General features: G+C 41.5%; 3 protein-coding genes across 5 annotated transcripts; 1 reads left to right on the forward strand and 2 right to left on the reverse strand.

Moving 5' to 3' along the window:
* Window positions 1–37: 37 nt before the first annotated feature.
* On the reverse strand, window positions 38–8,709 carry cnot2 (CCR4-NOT transcription complex, subunit 2). Of its 3 annotated transcripts, none has more exons than XM_083916880.1 (15): window positions 8,642–8,709; window positions 7,224–7,352; window positions 7,042–7,114; window positions 6,654–6,801; window positions 5,931–6,113; window positions 5,736–5,815; window positions 4,493–4,618; window positions 4,127–4,251; window positions 3,868–3,985; window positions 3,343–3,499; window positions 2,883–2,944; window positions 2,108–2,157; window positions 1,912–2,012; window positions 1,555–1,699; window positions 38–1,473 (listed from the first exon to the last, which is right to left on the reverse strand). In XM_083916880.1, exons 2-15 carry the CDS (start codon window positions 7,338–7,340, stop codon window positions 1,387–1,389), a joined length of 1,572 nt encoding a protein of 523 aa, XP_083773006.1. In that variant the 5' UTR covers window positions 7,341–7,352; window positions 8,642–8,709; the 3' UTR covers window positions 38–1,386. The 3 variants fall into 3 exon arrangements, with proteins under 3 accessions (XP_083773006.1, XP_083773005.1, XP_083773007.1); XM_083916879.1 differs by having other exon boundaries at window positions 7,042–7,135; XM_083916881.1 differs by lacking the exon at window positions 4,493–4,618 and having other exon boundaries at window positions 7,042–7,135.
* Window positions 8,710–11,252: 2,543 nt separating this feature from the next.
* On the forward strand, window positions 11,253–12,077 carry lrrc10 (leucine rich repeat containing 10; the record flags this gene model as incomplete). Its single annotated transcript, XM_083916888.1, has 1 exon — window positions 11,253–12,077. The coding sequence occupies one exon, from the start codon at window positions 11,253–11,255 to the stop codon at window positions 12,075–12,077; it is 825 nt and encodes a 274-aa protein (XP_083773014.1).
* A 1,940-nt stretch (window positions 12,078–14,017) lies between these two features.
* Window positions 14,018–16,989, reverse strand: LOC310949422 (seipin-like). The gene has a single exon (XM_083916885.1). The coding sequence runs from the start codon at window positions 16,747–16,749 to the stop codon at window positions 15,493–15,495; it is 1,257 nt and encodes a 418-aa protein (XP_083773011.1). The 5' UTR covers window positions 16,750–16,989; the 3' UTR covers window positions 14,018–15,492.
* Window positions 16,990–17,144: the final 155 nt, after the last annotated feature.

Genomic DNA, 17,144 nt, shown 5'->3' on the forward strand with positions numbered 1-17,144 from the left:
TGACTTTATAAGGGAGCCAGAAACAACACACACACAGTTGTTCAGGAAAGCCTTTTCTGCTTTAATACAAAGAAAAGAAGCTTTTAACTTCAGAAAATACAAGATTGGTCTGAATTTTTTTTTTTCTCTCCTCAATTTGTCATTTTTCCGTTTCCTATGAAATGCTGCTGTTCACTGCTGTTCAAACAGCTGGAATTGAAATACATCCCTTCTTTTGCTTTGGACTCCAAACTTGGGGGATGATCTTTTTTTTTTTTTTTGGCTGAGAATCAGGCCTTTCCTTAAATGACATTTTAGATTTGTATTTTTCTGATGTAAGTGCCCGCAGTGCCATGTGACACCCTGTCCAGCAGATCCAGAAATGTCCTGTTGCGTCCACATATTGCATCCATGCTCACCTCATAAAAACGAGGTACAAGGCAGGGCAAAATTTCTTCCAAAATAGATGTCATATATATATATACATACATATATATATATATATAGCAATCATATATACACATTCGTACATACATATACTAATTTATGTGATGCAAAGAAACAAAAAATGTACACATTTCTTACAAAATTGTAACAAAGACTGGAAAGTGTTTTGTTTTCTCTGGAGCAACGTCGCGTAGCTGTTTAGCCTCTGCAAGGGTTTGTCCACATTTGTGGACACCAAAGTCGTCTCCCAGATTTGTGTCCATGTTCAACTGGCACAGAACTCACAGGAGGGAGAAACAAGAGTATGAGACCTAAAACAGTTCTGTGGTGCAAATACACAGGTTGGAATCACTGTAAATGGGAGGATGAAAAACAAATGGCGAGATGAAAAGGGATGCATGTGGAAAAGTTGCATGACCCCCACCCCCCAAAACAAAAAAATGGAAAAGGAAAAAATGATCAGGGAGTGTTGACATAAAAAAAAAAATCACAAACAAATGTTGTGTTCTTTTATTACTAAATATAGTGCAACAATAAACATTGCATTTCTTTCATCCTTTCACTTGCGTCTGAGGATGTTAACTTTCCTCGCCTTTTTTTTTTTAAACGTTATTAACACTTGGCGAGGTGTAAACCTTGTTCTGTCACGGCCCTGTGACACAAGGTCGGTCCTCCTTTCCAAAAGAAAACAGGCTTCAGGTTCAGAGACGTAAACATAACACAGACCCTGCTCAAAACAAGACAAAAAAACAGGAGGAACATGAAGAATAAAAACAGAACAAGTGTTGGTGTTTTGGGCAGCGTGTAATTTTGGAAATGCGGGGCAGTTTTGATGGTGGCGACGACCCCCTGCAGTCAGATCCTCGAGGAATAAAAACCAAGCTGTGCGAACCACAGCGCCGCTCCTGGACAACAGTGTCGTGTACAGGAACCGCTGCGGCCCTTTGGACTGGTCGAGCCTTAGAAGGCCTGCTGGGCTGGGTTGTAGTTGAATGTTGTTGGCACGTGAGGTCTCTCTTCCAGCTTGTCATACTCCAGATGAAATTCCTGAGAGATGCAAACACAATTTTAACATGAAAGGAAAAGGTCTAACCAACAATAATGCCAGCAAAAAAAGCACATTCTTACCTTTGCTACTTTCCTCCAGTTAAGACAATCAAAAAAGTAGTACGTTCCTCTCTCATAGGTGTTGGTCTTCAGTGTAGGCTCCATGCCAGGTGCCCTTGTGATCCAAACCCGCTCCTCTTTGTGGTACCTCCAGTCCCGGTTAAAGCTGGAGAGTGATGTTATGCACAAGGAGTAAGAAAAAGAGAGAAGAAACCCAGTGACTGACCTGAATTTTAACCCCAACAACCTCAAAAAAATTATTAAAGTATTTTTTGTCAACAATGCCCAGATAGAGAACATCATCCAACTTAAGTGGAAACGATTTACAGTGTGCATTGTAACTGTGAATGATGAACATTTCTGCAGTAAGGTACTCACAGCTCTACTGCTGCCAGAAGCTGTAGCAGGTCTCCACCGTTCATGTAGTACAGGTAGAACAACAGGTCTTCACCATATCGTGCCAGTTTAATTGCAGCCAACTGGAGGAAGGACAGCAGAGAAATTAGTTTTGTACCCACATGTGCTACCTGAAGACCGCAACCACTTATTGTGGCACTGTGAAGCTCATAATTACCTTGTCCCTTATGTGGATATTTGTTAAGTATTCAGACGGAACGTGGAAGTCTGAAAAGGCAAGGAGAAGTGTGACTAAAACATCAGTCTACCTACCTACCTACCAACAAACCAACAAACCAACCAACCGTGAGTCAATCACAGCGGTCTGTCATGCTGTTACACCCCACATCAAATGTTGAACAAACATCAGCGTGATAACCCATGTGCCATCTGCTAACATGGAGGGGGCCGGACTTCTGACCTATAGTTCAGACAGCCGCCAGGGGGAGATTGGGATGTTTTAGCTTCACTTTTGGAAAGCTGTTCATCTTTATATAAAGTCAACACTCAAATAAAGCAGCAGCAAATTACAACATGAGAGCTAATACTTCAAAACCTTTTTTTAAAAAACTGTATATTTCAGTAGAACATACAGCCAATTATATCAAATGTCATTTTTCTTTTCTCATTGATTTTCAACTTACGATGATTTATTATTGTGGTTTACATGTTTTCACTTTGTTATGGGAAGTTATTTAGAAATGGTTAATGAAGATATTAATGTTAATTAGATTTAGATAGATCGATAGATATTAGATCATTTTAGATTTGTATCTGATCATTTTTGGATCATTTTGACCACCCAGCCAGGGAAGTGTGAAACTAGATGAGGAGGCGTCACTTAATCCTTACAACCTCACAAAATGTCTTGAGGCTGATTCTTCACTAAATTAGGGTAATAATAAATGAATGAAAAGTCATCCTCTACCACATTCTTCGCGTTAATGTCTTACCAATGTCTTGAGGTCGACAAGGTGACGAGGCCCACGGAGAGGCGAACTTAGGGTACAAGTTTCTGAGGAGAGAAAGTCGGAGTAAGTTCTTGCCACTATGAACATCAAATCACAACATCTGCAAGACACCATTTAGATCAAACAAAACCTAACAAAGTACAGAATAACAAAACTATTCAAACCAATGCAATGATATCAAAAACAAATCAACGGGAGAGAAACTTCACTAGTGGAGTGTCTTTCTGATTGTAAGCTGATACTTACACAAACTCATCTAATCGCTGGGAAAATGCCTTTGTGTGTTATTGTATTATAGGTCATGTAACATTTAAATGAGCAACTGAGTTCCATTATTGGACTATTGATTTATTAATGCCATTTTCATTTGCTGGACATATACCTACTGGCTAATGCAACCTTACCTAAAGCTACTGTACTTAGGGTAGAATGACTGTCTTACTCTGGTGAGTTTAAGTTGAGTCCCAGTGTCGTGAGGTCACTTCCTAGTGCCAGATGGACCATCCCCGGATCAGTCTCTGCTGCCCGGATAAACGTCAACAGGCCAATCATGCCGAATTGGTCTGTCACCATTCCTGAGGGAATGTTCGTCACCCGACCTGCAGTGGCAGGATAATTAAATAAACAGTTCAACAGGCCGCTGAAACTGGGCTAGGTTTACTACAGTTAATACTTACTGTCAATACATTACCTCCATATTTCTAACCCACACTTTGTGCACGCATTGGAGAGCAAACCAAGCCAATTTTTTTTTTTTAGCAAGTGATGGTCACAGACAAACTAATGGAAAGATGATGATGGTCTGTATCATACTGAACATATTGTTTTGGTTTCCTCACTGCAGCCTATCCAATAATTATCTAACCCCAAATGCAGGGTAGAGAGCCCAACTGCCTCACCCAAGTTGTGCGATTAAGAAGGGATGTCTCAGTGGAATTGGAGCGATACGATTGGCTGAGGATCTCACCATCGGGCAACACCTGGATCCCTTTCTTCTGGTTGTTGTTCTGTGCTGAGGTCGTCTTGTCTCCAGGGAACTTGGGCCCATCTGCATTGGATGTGCTCTTGCTTGTGGAGTTCAAGTTCTAAAAATAAAGAACAGAAAAATAAAACGTGAAAATTCATAAAAAAAATCATCATCATCTTTGATGTGTAACCTTGACACAAAAGGAAAAACAGACATCCTGCCTGATTGTGGTGCAGAGTCATTAGTGGCTAACACTTACAGTTTTGCTGTCATCGTTGTTCAACGTGGGGTCCTTATAGTTTGGGCCGGGCAGTGCAGGGAAGTCCTCGTTATGGATGGAGAAATCCTGTGTCTGTTCAGTTGATGGCTTCGTCACCATGCCAACTTGATGGTGAACACAGTGAAGCAGAGATTATAATTCCCCGAAGTGTAATGAGCAATAAATCACAACAAAAGGGTATAACACAGCTATTCTGGTTTTTATGGATTTAGATGAAAAGAAAGCTTTGACAAGTGTTATGAACCCAATCAAGATGCTAATATCCACTTCCTCTCCTAGGGGAACCTACTTCCTATGGCTTAGTGTGTATAAAAATAAGACACTTTCTGCGGCCTAATGGCCTACCATAAGGAGCCCGTCCAGCCAGTGGGTTGAGCACCGGTGTTGGGTTTCCAGTCCCTTCTCTCCGACTTCTGTCTGCTAATGCAGGGAAGTCTGACAGATCCAGTCCCGTTACATTTTCACTCCCATCTGCAGTAATAGGAAGGTTAGGAACTTGTAATATGTAAAGTCACCTTCAATCCTCAATTTATATTTATAATAATGTGGCAATTATTAACTTAGTGTCATTTTATTGCACTGTAAATTTATGAATGAATAGCCCTTCCCTTTATAACAACTGCTGACCAAACACAACAGCTCATTTGTGTAGCAGTTACTCACTGGCGGCCCTTGCACACTTTTCGTTTCAGGTTTATTGCATTTTTATTACGTCCCGCCGTCTGTGTGATAGGCACAAAGACGGAATAGGGGGGCAGATTTGGGGGGACAGATCTGTTACGCCTCTAACCGGCAACGGGGGTAATCACAGAGCCGCAACAGTGCCGAGCCGACGTCTGTGTGAATTGGACAGCGAATGGGACAGCCGGCAGGACAGAAAGACACACAGCAGTGAATGTGTGTCGACCCAAAGGAGGGTCAAAAAGTGACAAAACAATGTCCAGAGTTTCCTAAGTTATTAATAACTTACAGAAACATTGCATGCAATAAGTCATCCATCTCTTCCTCTCTCTCAAACACATGAAGGCACAGCGCTGCAGTCCATCTCTGTCCTGCTCTCTACTGACAGTTGTGCTACTATACTGTACAAAGTGAATTCACAACTGGGGCAGCTTGATGCAGCCTTTGCTTGGTTTGTGTGAATGACCAAAAAGACGGAGTTCAGGTGTTCTTTTATTCCGGCACGGTTACAGAATCTCTCTGTGAAAACAACTTGTCTGTTCTAGTAGTCTAACATAATCGATGGTGCTGCCTTTCAGTTTTCCCAGAAATTGATTTGACTTTTTTTTTTTAAATACCAATATTTTTCGATCAGTTAACAACTGATTTTCACTCTTTAATCTAAAAGTAGTTGTGCTTCCTGCTTCAAGAAGACACTTTTGACTACATTTGACAGTGAACAAGGTCATCTTGTCATGTCAACAGCTCAGTCTTAACTATTCTGTATTTATGAAGAGTAATTCTAACTGTGTCGGTAGATTTTTTAAATATTTAATACAAACACAGATGCATCCCAGGACTGTTTGTTTAAATAAAACCCCAAACTAATGATCCATTGGTATACCCACCTGGATTAAAACACACTAACCTGTGCCATTGAAGATGTTGCTTGATAATGAGTTGTTCATCCCAAACGCCTGATTGCGGTTCATACCAAATCCCGACATGCTGCATAGATAAAACAAAAACAAAAGATAGGTACAGCTTCAAAACATTGGATTTACTTAAAATGACACAAATAAGAGCAGACCTCTACAAGGATGAGTGTGCAGGATCCATCTACCTGTTTATGGTGAAGGGCTGGCGTGCTGGCTGCTGTTTGGGCATGCAGATGATACTGGGCGAGCTCCGGTTGGGGCTGCCCAGCCCCGAGCTGCCCATACTATTGGTCCTGCCGCTCATTCCAATGCCTTGACCGACCTGAGAGTGGTTCAGCATGTTCCTTGTGTTCATCGGCAATGTCCCCCTGTTAAAACATCATCAGGTCTGATTTTGTGAATTTAAATTTTTGCTCATGTCATGTCAACTTCATTTTGAATTCCAGGTATTATTTATTGTTATAAATCACACAAGTATGCGTCCACTTTGCATCAACTGAGGGTGCACTCACACTGTCCTGTTTTTGAACATTTCATCTGACCAAATCTGCAGTAAACACTCCTCCTCCGCATCAAACCACCGTGAACGTGCGGCTGCATCTTTTTAAATGTCCATTGCAAGGAACAGACGCATATAAACAGACATCAAGACTACCGCCATGCTCGCACTCGTACACGTGAGCACGCTCGTGCCCGTACATGTGCATCCATGCTTTACAAGAGCCTTCCTCTCTCACCCAGGCCGTGGCTGGAAAGCGCAGCGTGCCTGGGCACGGTACAGTTGTAATCACACTGGTCAAACGAACTAGACTTTAGCCATGAAGCGTGCTTTGGCACGGTACGGATGGACAATGTGAGTGCGCCCTGAGTCTGCAAACTCACATAAAAGCGAACACCTTCATACACACCTGCTTGGTGAAGGAGGGGTATGGAGGGACATGGTGGGGACCCCCGTTGTGGGGGTGATATGACTTGGTAGCTGCGTGCCTTGTGTTAAATTTCTATTTAACTGCGGCGTACTGTTCCCCATGCCCCTTACCGAGAAACCCAGTGCACCTTCAGAAAGACATAGAAGAAAAATAAAAAAAGAGAGGGAGTAACAAATGCTGTCAGACAACCCAGAGAAGACTTCAAACTTTAAGCAGGTTACAGGTTGTGTGAGCACAAGTTCCCCAACCACCTAAGCTAACCTGCACTCATGCTCACACTATTTAAACACATGATTTATTTTGGAGGTAAAAGTGCTACCTATGAGAAAACTGATATGTGAGTGACTGTAGAGGGAAAAATGCTTACTTTGTGGACCATACAGACTTGCCCCCAGCTGCGACAACTGACCTGACGACGACGGCGAGGGTGAGGACAGCATCTGAAGGAAAACATTTGAAGACTAGAAAGAGTAAGATAACTAGAAAATGTGTCCTCTGGTGTTCACGCAAGACATGACAGAAATGTGCTGATTTGTGGACAAAACTCACATCTTTGTCCGACCGATGTGGGAACATCGACGGTTGGCTGTAGTACATGCTTTCATCAGTAAAGTCATTGTCGACTACCTCGACGAACTCTACAAATTTCTTTCTAGCACCAAACATGCCTTTTGTCACCTGAGGAGAGAGAGCAGAGTTAGTGTTAAAGACGTGCAAGGACAAGTCGTGAAGAACTGGACAAACAAAATGCAATTTCAGAGAAGTTCACATTTCTTTTTTAAATCTGTATATTTTTGTTAGTCCCTACCCAACCCCTACATTCAAAAGGAGAATGAGAGAGAACATTTTTTAAAATAAATAATAATAAATAAATACAAAAAAGATATATTAATATCACATATTAATGTTATATATTGTAATAAATAATAATGGAAAAATAAAAAACTAAATAATAAAAATAAATAAAAGAAACATTCACATTTCTAATCCACATACAATGATTCCTTTACAAAAAACCTAATGTTGGAAATTTCTCTGTCAATCTACCCAAGTTTCACCTTCCACCTGTTTCAATGATGTGCAACCATTTTTAAAAATAACTGACATCATAGTATATTGTTTTATTCTGCATCTGGTTGTTCCAACCCTTCACCAACTCAAACACGAACCTAGTATGTAACCTTTATCTAAACTTTTTTACACACAGGAGACGATTTTCTAAGAGTGCACCTGGATGTATTCTCATTTATTTGTTAATCACAGTGACATATTTGGCATCTTGGGTTGAAGTTTTGAACTGTGTGTAGTTTGTAATTTGATTAAATACGCATGTGTGACATGTTGACATGTTAAACTTCTATCTTCTAACAAGAAGGAAATGATCCTTAATGTGTATTTATAAATAAAGTGACAGCAGAACTAACTGTTTATCGTCTCCCTGCTGAACTACTATTGGTATTAGTACGTACTAAGTGCTGAATTGTTACCTGATTTGAAACTGTTGAGAAAATGAACAGCAGCTATGCTAACATGTTAGTTAGCCAACACTAGTGCAGTTAGCTACAGTTAGCATGCTAACGCTAAGTACTCATAACCAATCTGTGTTAGCTTAGCTAGCCTCACGTCAGTCGCGAGCGGACAGCCTTACCAAGAAGCTTAGTACCACAACATACCGAAACTATTCAACTCCAAAACACCTTGACTTGGCTACCAAACAGCAGTTACTACACAACAGTACTGCGGGCCCTCTCTGCCTTCATATACCCACAGTCAGCTGGCTCAGTTTAGCTCAGTTTAGCTCCGTGTGCTGCAGCAGCAGCAGCGGATATCTGCAGGAGCCACGGGCTAAAGGGTCGCTTCGTATCCACACGGAGGAAAACAACAGCTTATGTCGCTCATGTCGAGGGCTAAAAATGTGAACCTAACCGATTTAATATGACGATGAAAAATAAATAAAATATCCTCACCGCATCAATTTCTCTTCTCTACGTTAGATCCAAGATGGCTGTGTGTATTCTCAGTCGAGAGAGCCTTTACCCTCTGACCTCACAACCTGCTGACCACTTCCGTACACACAACTGAACAGTGGCCCCTATCAGTCCCACTGCAGGGGGCTGAACAGTCACCAACAACACAGCAACTTCATTAAAACAAAATATATATGTATATGTACATTTTCCCTCCTATGATCAGAAGGTGTCTTGTATTATGAAGATACTGTGCTGTCTGTAGCTGCAGTCATTCCAGAGAGGATGCCTCCATCAATAATAATGTCAAAGTATTCAGATAATACAGATTTGTTTAACTCGCTCCCTCAAGACTGTGACGTTGGCATCAGAATGATTATTTTGCAGTTTTAGTCAGGATTTACCAACCAGGAGAATCAGGCAACTGATCCACACCACCACTCCAGGGGGGCCCTAAAGCTCCTGGTTCACTGTATAGACTGGTTTGTGATAAATTGATTTTAAAAATTAGTTTGGTTGTAGGCAAAGCTAAAACACCATGCCTGCTGACATTAAAGGGGCCTTAGGGGTCTGCTTCATTCTGATCTTGAGGCCCTGTCCTGAAGAGGGGTCCCGTATCAAAGTGTGGTTGTATGACCTTCATCTAACATGTTGCATATTCCTATGATGTTTGTATTTGATAAAACTACCATACAGCAAAACCGAGGCCAGAGAGTCTCCCAGCAAAGAAAACAACACACAATTTTTATATATATATATATATATATATATATATATATATATATATATATATATATATATATATATATATATATATATATAGAGCCACAGAACTTTGCACCTTTGTTTTATCTTTTGCACTATTTATTACATTTTATATGTTATTTTTTATATCTACATACATGCTTGCACTGAGTCGGGGCTGCTTTTAGTCTCATTGTACTGTGTATAATGACAATAAAAGACATTCTGATTCTGATAGTAGGCTACGTCATGATTGAACTTTATTATTTATTTATAGGCTTTATAGACCTTTGTTGACCCCTTCATGACAGAAAAAGCATGTCAAAGGTCACGTTTACAATGTCATTTTTACATCTTATTGCAGAAATAGGTGATTAATTGAGCACTTAGCTCCAGCTAGCTCCAATAATCAACTGAGAGGACAATCAATTGCACCTGCTTTTTTATGACATATCAAAATGTCTGACATGAAAAGGGTCTCTCATTGCAGCCACATGGTGTGTGTGCTCAGTCTGGGTTGCACTGTTGCCTGTTTAAGGCCCTCAGGCAGTGGATAAGGTGAAGGACAAGTGCTAAAAACAGTCTGTCAGTGAGTGAAAGCAGACAAGGGGCAACCATTGTCCCGTCTGATAAGAAAAATGAAATTCCTTCGCAGTTTTATCAAGTTGGAAAATAGTCCTCATTAAAGTATATAAGATAGCATGGGCCAATCATACCTCAGGCAGTTGAGGAGTAAGACTTCCCCTAGATAAAAATAAAAAGGAAACGATATTCCGCTTTAAAAACTACTAGCTAACATCATGGAAAACTCATGAGCACCTGCATTTGGAGGGGTTTTAGAGTGGGTATGGCACTGAAGTCTTTTCTCCAAAGCCATGCACCCTCGGCCACCCTTCAGTACACCTCTACATTTTCCTGTGCACGTGTAGCACCCTTCCATGCAAAGGAAGGACACCTAATGATTTACCACACTTAGGTAAGTAACAGCAAAACACATGCAAACTCCCTCTTTGGTCTCGCACACTGACAAATTTGTGAGATTATTCCACAGCACAGGCCCACTCCATTAGCCCGGTGGTATAGACCCAGAAGCGAACACAGGACCGATTAAAATCACATGTAAATGACCTATGTTGCTCTTTCATCGCAGAGACACTTCTTTGCACCCTGTCTCTCTCTCTCTCTCTCTCTCTCTCTCTCTCTCTCTCTCTCTCTCTCTCTCTCTCTCTCTCTCTCTCTCTCTCTCTCTCTCTCTCTCTCTCTCTCTCTCTCATGTCATCTCAGAGAAGAAGGAGGAAAGTCATTAGGCACAAATGGGGAGGAGAGAGTACTGTAGCTAGTGGTTGCTATCGCCATGAAAGTCAGGGCAAAGCTCAGAGCCACTGAGAGATAGTGAGAGAACTGCACAGGGAAGTATCAGCCCAGGGAATAGCCTACAATAGGTTTTCAGCCCATTCAGTTGAATAAACAAATGGCTTTGTGTAGAAGATGCAGAGAGTCATAGACATCAGCAGGAAAAAAGTGGAAAGTAGGTGTTTTTCAATTCTAATTATGATTATCCTTTCGCTTATTATGTTTTCTGTGTTCTTGTGGACAATGGGTGATGCGTATTTTCATTGTTGTTTTCATGTAATTCAGCATTATAAGCATATCATTTCTACTATGTGCTGATGCAGTATTACATATTATACTGTAAAGATGCATTGTTGCAAACTTTTCTTTTTTTTTTCAGATCAATAACTCCAGAGGGGCTTTGGAGAAGCATTAATGGGATTTCATGAAATGTTTTTGAAGATGCCAATAACCTTACCCTAGTGCAACCCTTCTCTGGCACTAAATTGAAGTGGGGTATCAGAGACCGTGTGAAATGGGTAACGCCATGCGGGGCATTGTTGCCTTCATTCCCTCAGAGCGCTGTCAACGCTTCCTAGTGGGGGACCTGAAGGAGATGCCACTAGATCGGACCCTGGACCTGAGCAGCCGGCAGCTGCGTCGGCTGCCTGTTGCTGCCTGCGTCTTCGATGAGCTGGTGAAGCTCTACCTGAGCGACAACAACCTCAGCAGCTTACCGGCTGAACTGCAGGGCCTGAAGAAGCTGCAGCTCCTGGCTCTTGACTTTAACTGCTTTGAGGAGCTCCCAGCAGCTGTTTGCAGATTGCCCCAGCTGAGCATCCTTTACCTGGGTAACAACAGGCTTTACAGCCTCCCTAGAGAACTGAGAGAGCTCAAGGAACTCAGTACTCTGTGGCTGGAGACTAATTGCTTCACTGTGTTCCCTAAGGTCGTTTGTGAGCTCTCTAATCTCAAGACCCTGCACCTTGGTTATAACCAGATACAGAGTTTACCAAAAGAGCTTCAAGGGCTGGAAGAGCTAAGAAGTATCTGGCTCGCTGGGAATCAGTTGGCAGCGTTCCCACCAGTGTTGTTGGAAATGCACTTCCTAGCTGTCATTGATGTGGATCGTAACAAAATACGCTACTTCCCAGGCCTGTCTCACATGCAGGGGTTGAAACTTGTCATCTATGACCACAACCCCTGCGTTAATGCTCCGGTAGTGGGCGAGGGAGTCAGAAGAGTCGGGCGCTGGGCGGACAGCTCAGATGATGAGCTTGAAGATGACGGGTCAAAAGCAGCGAGTGAGACTACAGCAGAGGTTACGGAAGTACACCCCGAGGAGGAGCACAACATTTAGGGTCAAGGAACAAAGTGACCTTCAGCTGTGGCGAGGCCTGGCGTACACGATGATTTTCAAGTGGTATACTTAACGCCAAGTGTAGGATTGTGCATCAGGCTGATGAGGATATCTGGTCCATATATAGTATCACCAAGTTATTGTACAAGTTGTCCACAAACTGTGTGACATTAGGATCCTGAAATAAAATATTTGATATATTTGGTTATTTACACTGTATGAAATGTCTTATATTAGTAAAACTCTGTACTATGGTTATGATACTGTATAATCTGTACCATTATATAATGATTAGCTGCAGGGACATTGTGAACTGCTAATAATTTCAACCACCATCATATTTCTGTTAGTCAGAACATTTTGAACTTTATCATATCTTATCATACAAGAATTTTACAGAATTTTAGGATATCTGTGGAATCAAAGTAGTAATGACAAGCATGTATTTGATACTTGATAAATATCATAGGTGTGTTTGCAGGACACTTTTCGGTTAAATTAAGTATGCAATTGGTCAGTATCATGGATCGAGATAAAGAAAAGGAGTCATTACACACATTTTCTTCTCCAGCAGAGTGTGAGATAATATCTGTACCTGCTGAGGCTAAATACAGTGAGGTTTTTAATACAAGTGATGGATAGTTTAAGTCAATTAGTGCACTCCTTATCTAGATCAATGCATAATTCATCTGATAGATGGGACTGTGGCTTTGAATAAAGGCTGCTAATGGGCCTTAATATCATCGCCGTAAGGGTCGGATTTGAACCAGATCGTAAATGCAGCTTTCCAATTCCTCGTTGTACCAGGAAAATGTTCCGTAAACAAGATTAAATGTCATTTCACAATGTATCACTTTAAGCATTATGAATCCTTTTTAACAAACCGTAAGAAAAGCGATTAAAATGGGCAGTATGAAGCACTTTTACTGGAAATGTGATTATTTCACACAGCATGAAGACACTGAACTGAACTGTGTAACCCGAGTGCTTCTACGTATGAACATATAAAGACATCATTCTGTTCCATCATTCATATGCTGTACAGTGCATCAATGATAAATGCCTTGATTCTGCCCCTAGTACACTGAAATTCCAGAAACTTCACTTGCTGAGCATTTTACACTACTGTACATGTCAATCCTAATGCCATTATTGGTGTAACAGTCAGCTGTCTGCAGCAAAGGACGCTATGATTGCTAAATGTGCACTGGCTCTGCTCTTATCTATGTACATTACATATCAGCCCTGATTGATTCTTACGAGTCTTTTATCATTTCTGACAAGATTTGTCAAAAAAAAAAAATCTTGGTTTTAACCAATGAGTTTTATTTAGGATTTTATCAGAACAATATAAAAACTTACAAAAAAGTATGTTTAAAACAGCAATGACTTGGTGTAGCTAAAAGTGTAGCTTACGTATGGTGTTAAATAAATATTTCTAATATGTTCTTAAATTTCAACTGTAAGGTATAATTGAATACAACAATAGGGTGTAATAATGTACATTCCTTTATACTGGATAACCATTTGTTTTTAAAATCCTGTCAGATTTTACACATAACCTATATTTTATCATTATGAAATATGAGAGTAGAAAAATGTTTTTCCAACATGACAAATATGAAATGTGTGCATATTGACAGAAATACATTTATCCTTTTAATGTTTAAGCCAAACATTTTTAAATAAAAGTTCTCAGATTTGGGTTCCAGATCTCAAAGTATAGAAAAAAGTCCTAACTCAGTCGTGGTCATCTTCTGCTAGCCCTACTTTGAAGAACAAAAATGAGGACATTTTTCTGTGGATTCATTATTTGGATAGTTAGATTTGTCGTATTATTTGACAGAGATGTCATCTAAACCCATACGAGGAACAGTAAAGAAAGAGAAGTGCATCGCCGTACAGTATGTTTATTTAATTTGTATAACACATAAATAGCACAAACTCATAACTTCAGGAGCATTTGCACAGATATTTTCAATAAAGTCAGATCATAAGAGCATCATGTTTAACAGAATCTTTGGTACAGAATCCTACATAAAGACAACTTGCACAAACGCTTCCATACACTTTCTTAAACCCTAAGCTCCCCTGAGAAGCAGGTTAAATACAGGGAGGTGGAGCCATATTCCAACAATTGGTGCATCACCCATAAGCTCCTACAATCATTGTTTTAAAACAGTAACTTAACTTCTTATACTGCTTGTTAATGTTAAATACAAACAAGTATAGTTAACAGATGTATATTACTTAAAAGATCCATCTAAAATATATTGGTGCTTCGTTCTAATGAAAACACAATAAATACCATTTCCCAAAATTAAATTGTGGTGCGGTGTTTAAACTGCACTGTAACAGATACTCAGTACAAAGGAATGATGGTGATGGAATGCCAACGCCAACTTCGTAAACGCATTGAAGCTTCAACTTAATATCCCCCAGCTGTAAAATCACCCGTTTAACTGGGACAGAACGTTAACAAAATTAATAATACATGCAACATATTTCTTATGTCCCTCAAGCTGGGCCCATTGCACATGTTTTCTTAGAAAGTTAGTAAAAGCCAAGACACTCTTTTGGGCACATTTTCCAAATCTAATTGCATGAGAGAGCCTCTGTGGACAAGTAACATGAGGCTTGTTTGTGTGTATCCTTAAGGAGAAAAAAAAGACTGTGAAACATTCCAAGAATTGCAAAAACCAACCTTTTTCACAGCAGACATATTGACTTGTCACTGAAGCAAGAGCACATGTAAATAATGAAATCAATAATGGCTGAATTTGATTTTAGATCCATGGCATTGTGTACGGTGGCTGCCTGTTACTCTCACTGGGACACTTGACTATAACAGAGCCATTGTTGTTATAAGTAACACCTGCACTTTTCCTACTATGACAAGTCAAAATGTCCGCTGTGAAAAAGGTCAGGAGGTGCGCATACAGCGATTGTAGGCTTGCCGCGATGTGAGAAGATGCCACCTTACAGGTGTCGAAGCAGTAAAACATGGGCAGGTTCAACTGACTTTTAAAAGGGTGTGTTAAAATGTTGTCTAACACCTGACCGTAATGGTAAATTCCTCAAGAGGACACTGTTGGACAAGCCTGAGCTGGAATGTGGCATCTCCTGTTATGGGCATCATCACAACAAAGATGGCCAAACATATGACTGTAGACAATACGCAGAAAGAAACTGAGAACAGGTCAAAGTTATGAGGTAAATTGTTCTCAACACAAGACAATAAGCAGTAGTTTGTTAGCTAAACCAAGACAGGTATCATTTTCTCATGCATCTGTATTTCGGCCAACGGTTAGTTTGCTACATTTAATTAATATCTGCCACATCATGGTCAATCTGCTTAAGAGTAATGGGACATTGAGCAGATGGTAGGTGCTTTTACTGTGAGCAGCGCAGAGCGTCACAGGCTCATCCATGGCCCAGGTCTCTGGCGGAGTGATGTCTCGCTCTGGTGAGGCAGCTTGCATTCATCCAACATGTCTGAGTCTTCTTTCTCCTCTGGCCCCTTGGAGTCATGAGACTCTTCCTCCTTGTTATCTGGCACAACCGCCCCAGAGGCGTCTGGGATTTCTGAGGGCTTCTTTGACGGTGGCTCCTCCACCGTGTCGCTTGCCTGGAAATCAGAGGCCTCCGTAACAGATCCAATCCCTTGAGGAGCACCGAGATCCTTCTGCGAGTTTTCCCTCTCCATGCGCTTCCGAGCCTCCTCTCTCCTCTGCTGGATTCGAGTGTTGTCTCCCATCATCACCCTGACTCTCACTTGGTCTGGAGGCCAGATCCCTCCCCATATGAACTGCAGGTAGCTGAACAGCACAATGGCGCTGAGGAAGGCGAAGTTGGTGGCCACGCCGATCACCGCAGATGTCAGGGGGAAGTTGTACAGAACGTATCGTATACCAGTGAAGTAAGCATGGATGCGGAGTTGGGAGGAGTAGATCTGCACTCGTTTGGACTGGATCTCGATGACAGCACCGACTGAGGGTTGATAGGCATTTGTCTTGTAGTCGGAGAAGAGTTCAACTTCTATGAGCTGCTTCTGCTCAGCCATCCCCGTCAGAAGGAAAGGAGAGAACAGCAAAGTAGTCAGGGTCTGCAGAAGGCTGGAGCGGAAATGCAGCATCGTGGACCGGCCCACTGACGAGACAGTCTTCCCACCCTTGGTGTAACAAGTCATCTTGACCATGAACATACCCAGGCGTTCATTCACCGGAGACTCCGGCATCTCTAACTCCAAAGACACCCGATAAGGCTGCCCGTTGGCCATCACTTGGTCCTTCTCGTTCTTCATGAAGGAGATGTTGGCCTTGGGGAATGAACACAGTGCTGACTCTGAGGCATCGCAATCAGAGGCGTAGTAGAAGTGCACAGGGGTGGAGAAGCTCACAGTGGGCATGTAGGAGTAATAGAAGCTGCCATAGAGAAAGATGGACACCCAAAGCAGCAGAACCAGGACACAGAATAGGATGGCAGCCTGGAATAAAGTCCGCTGGGCTTTGAGGAGAGTCACAGCTGCCACATCCTGGAGCCAGTGTAGAACCGGCCCCATGGTTGCCCCCATCGTGTCTATTCCGGACCTGCTGGGTCTAGTTTGAGCAGTTGCTCCTCCGTCGAGCCCCTTTGACTGCTGCCTCTGTGGTGGGTCCTTATATTCATGCATCGGGGGCGGCTCCCCTCCGAAACTGTGTAACTGCCTATTTTCACCCTCCCATTACTAGTCTGTCCTAAACTCACTTAGCTCTGGTCCAAGTTTAGGCTCGTTATGGTGGTTGCTATTAGTTTGGTCCACAAGGTAACGTTAGGTACGTTAACGTTACTCGACAATATCAAAATATCACTGAAGGAGCTTGCTTGGAGGGTTTCTTAAGCTCGTTAGCAACTTGACGTAAGATAGCATTCACGCAGCTGCTGCTACACACAAAACATAATCATGTGAACCGGAAGTGTATTCTTTTTCTGAAAAAAAAAACTTTATGGAAAATGAACAAAATAGATATGGCACTATTTATATTCATACATTGCATAAATGGCATAACAGCATTGATAGACAGTTTG

Source organism: Echiichthys vipera (genome assembly GCF_963691815.1).
Source record: "Echiichthys vipera genome assembly, chromosome: 7".
Taxonomy (NCBI): domain Eukaryota; kingdom Metazoa; phylum Chordata; class Actinopteri; order Perciformes; family Trachinidae; genus Echiichthys; species Echiichthys vipera.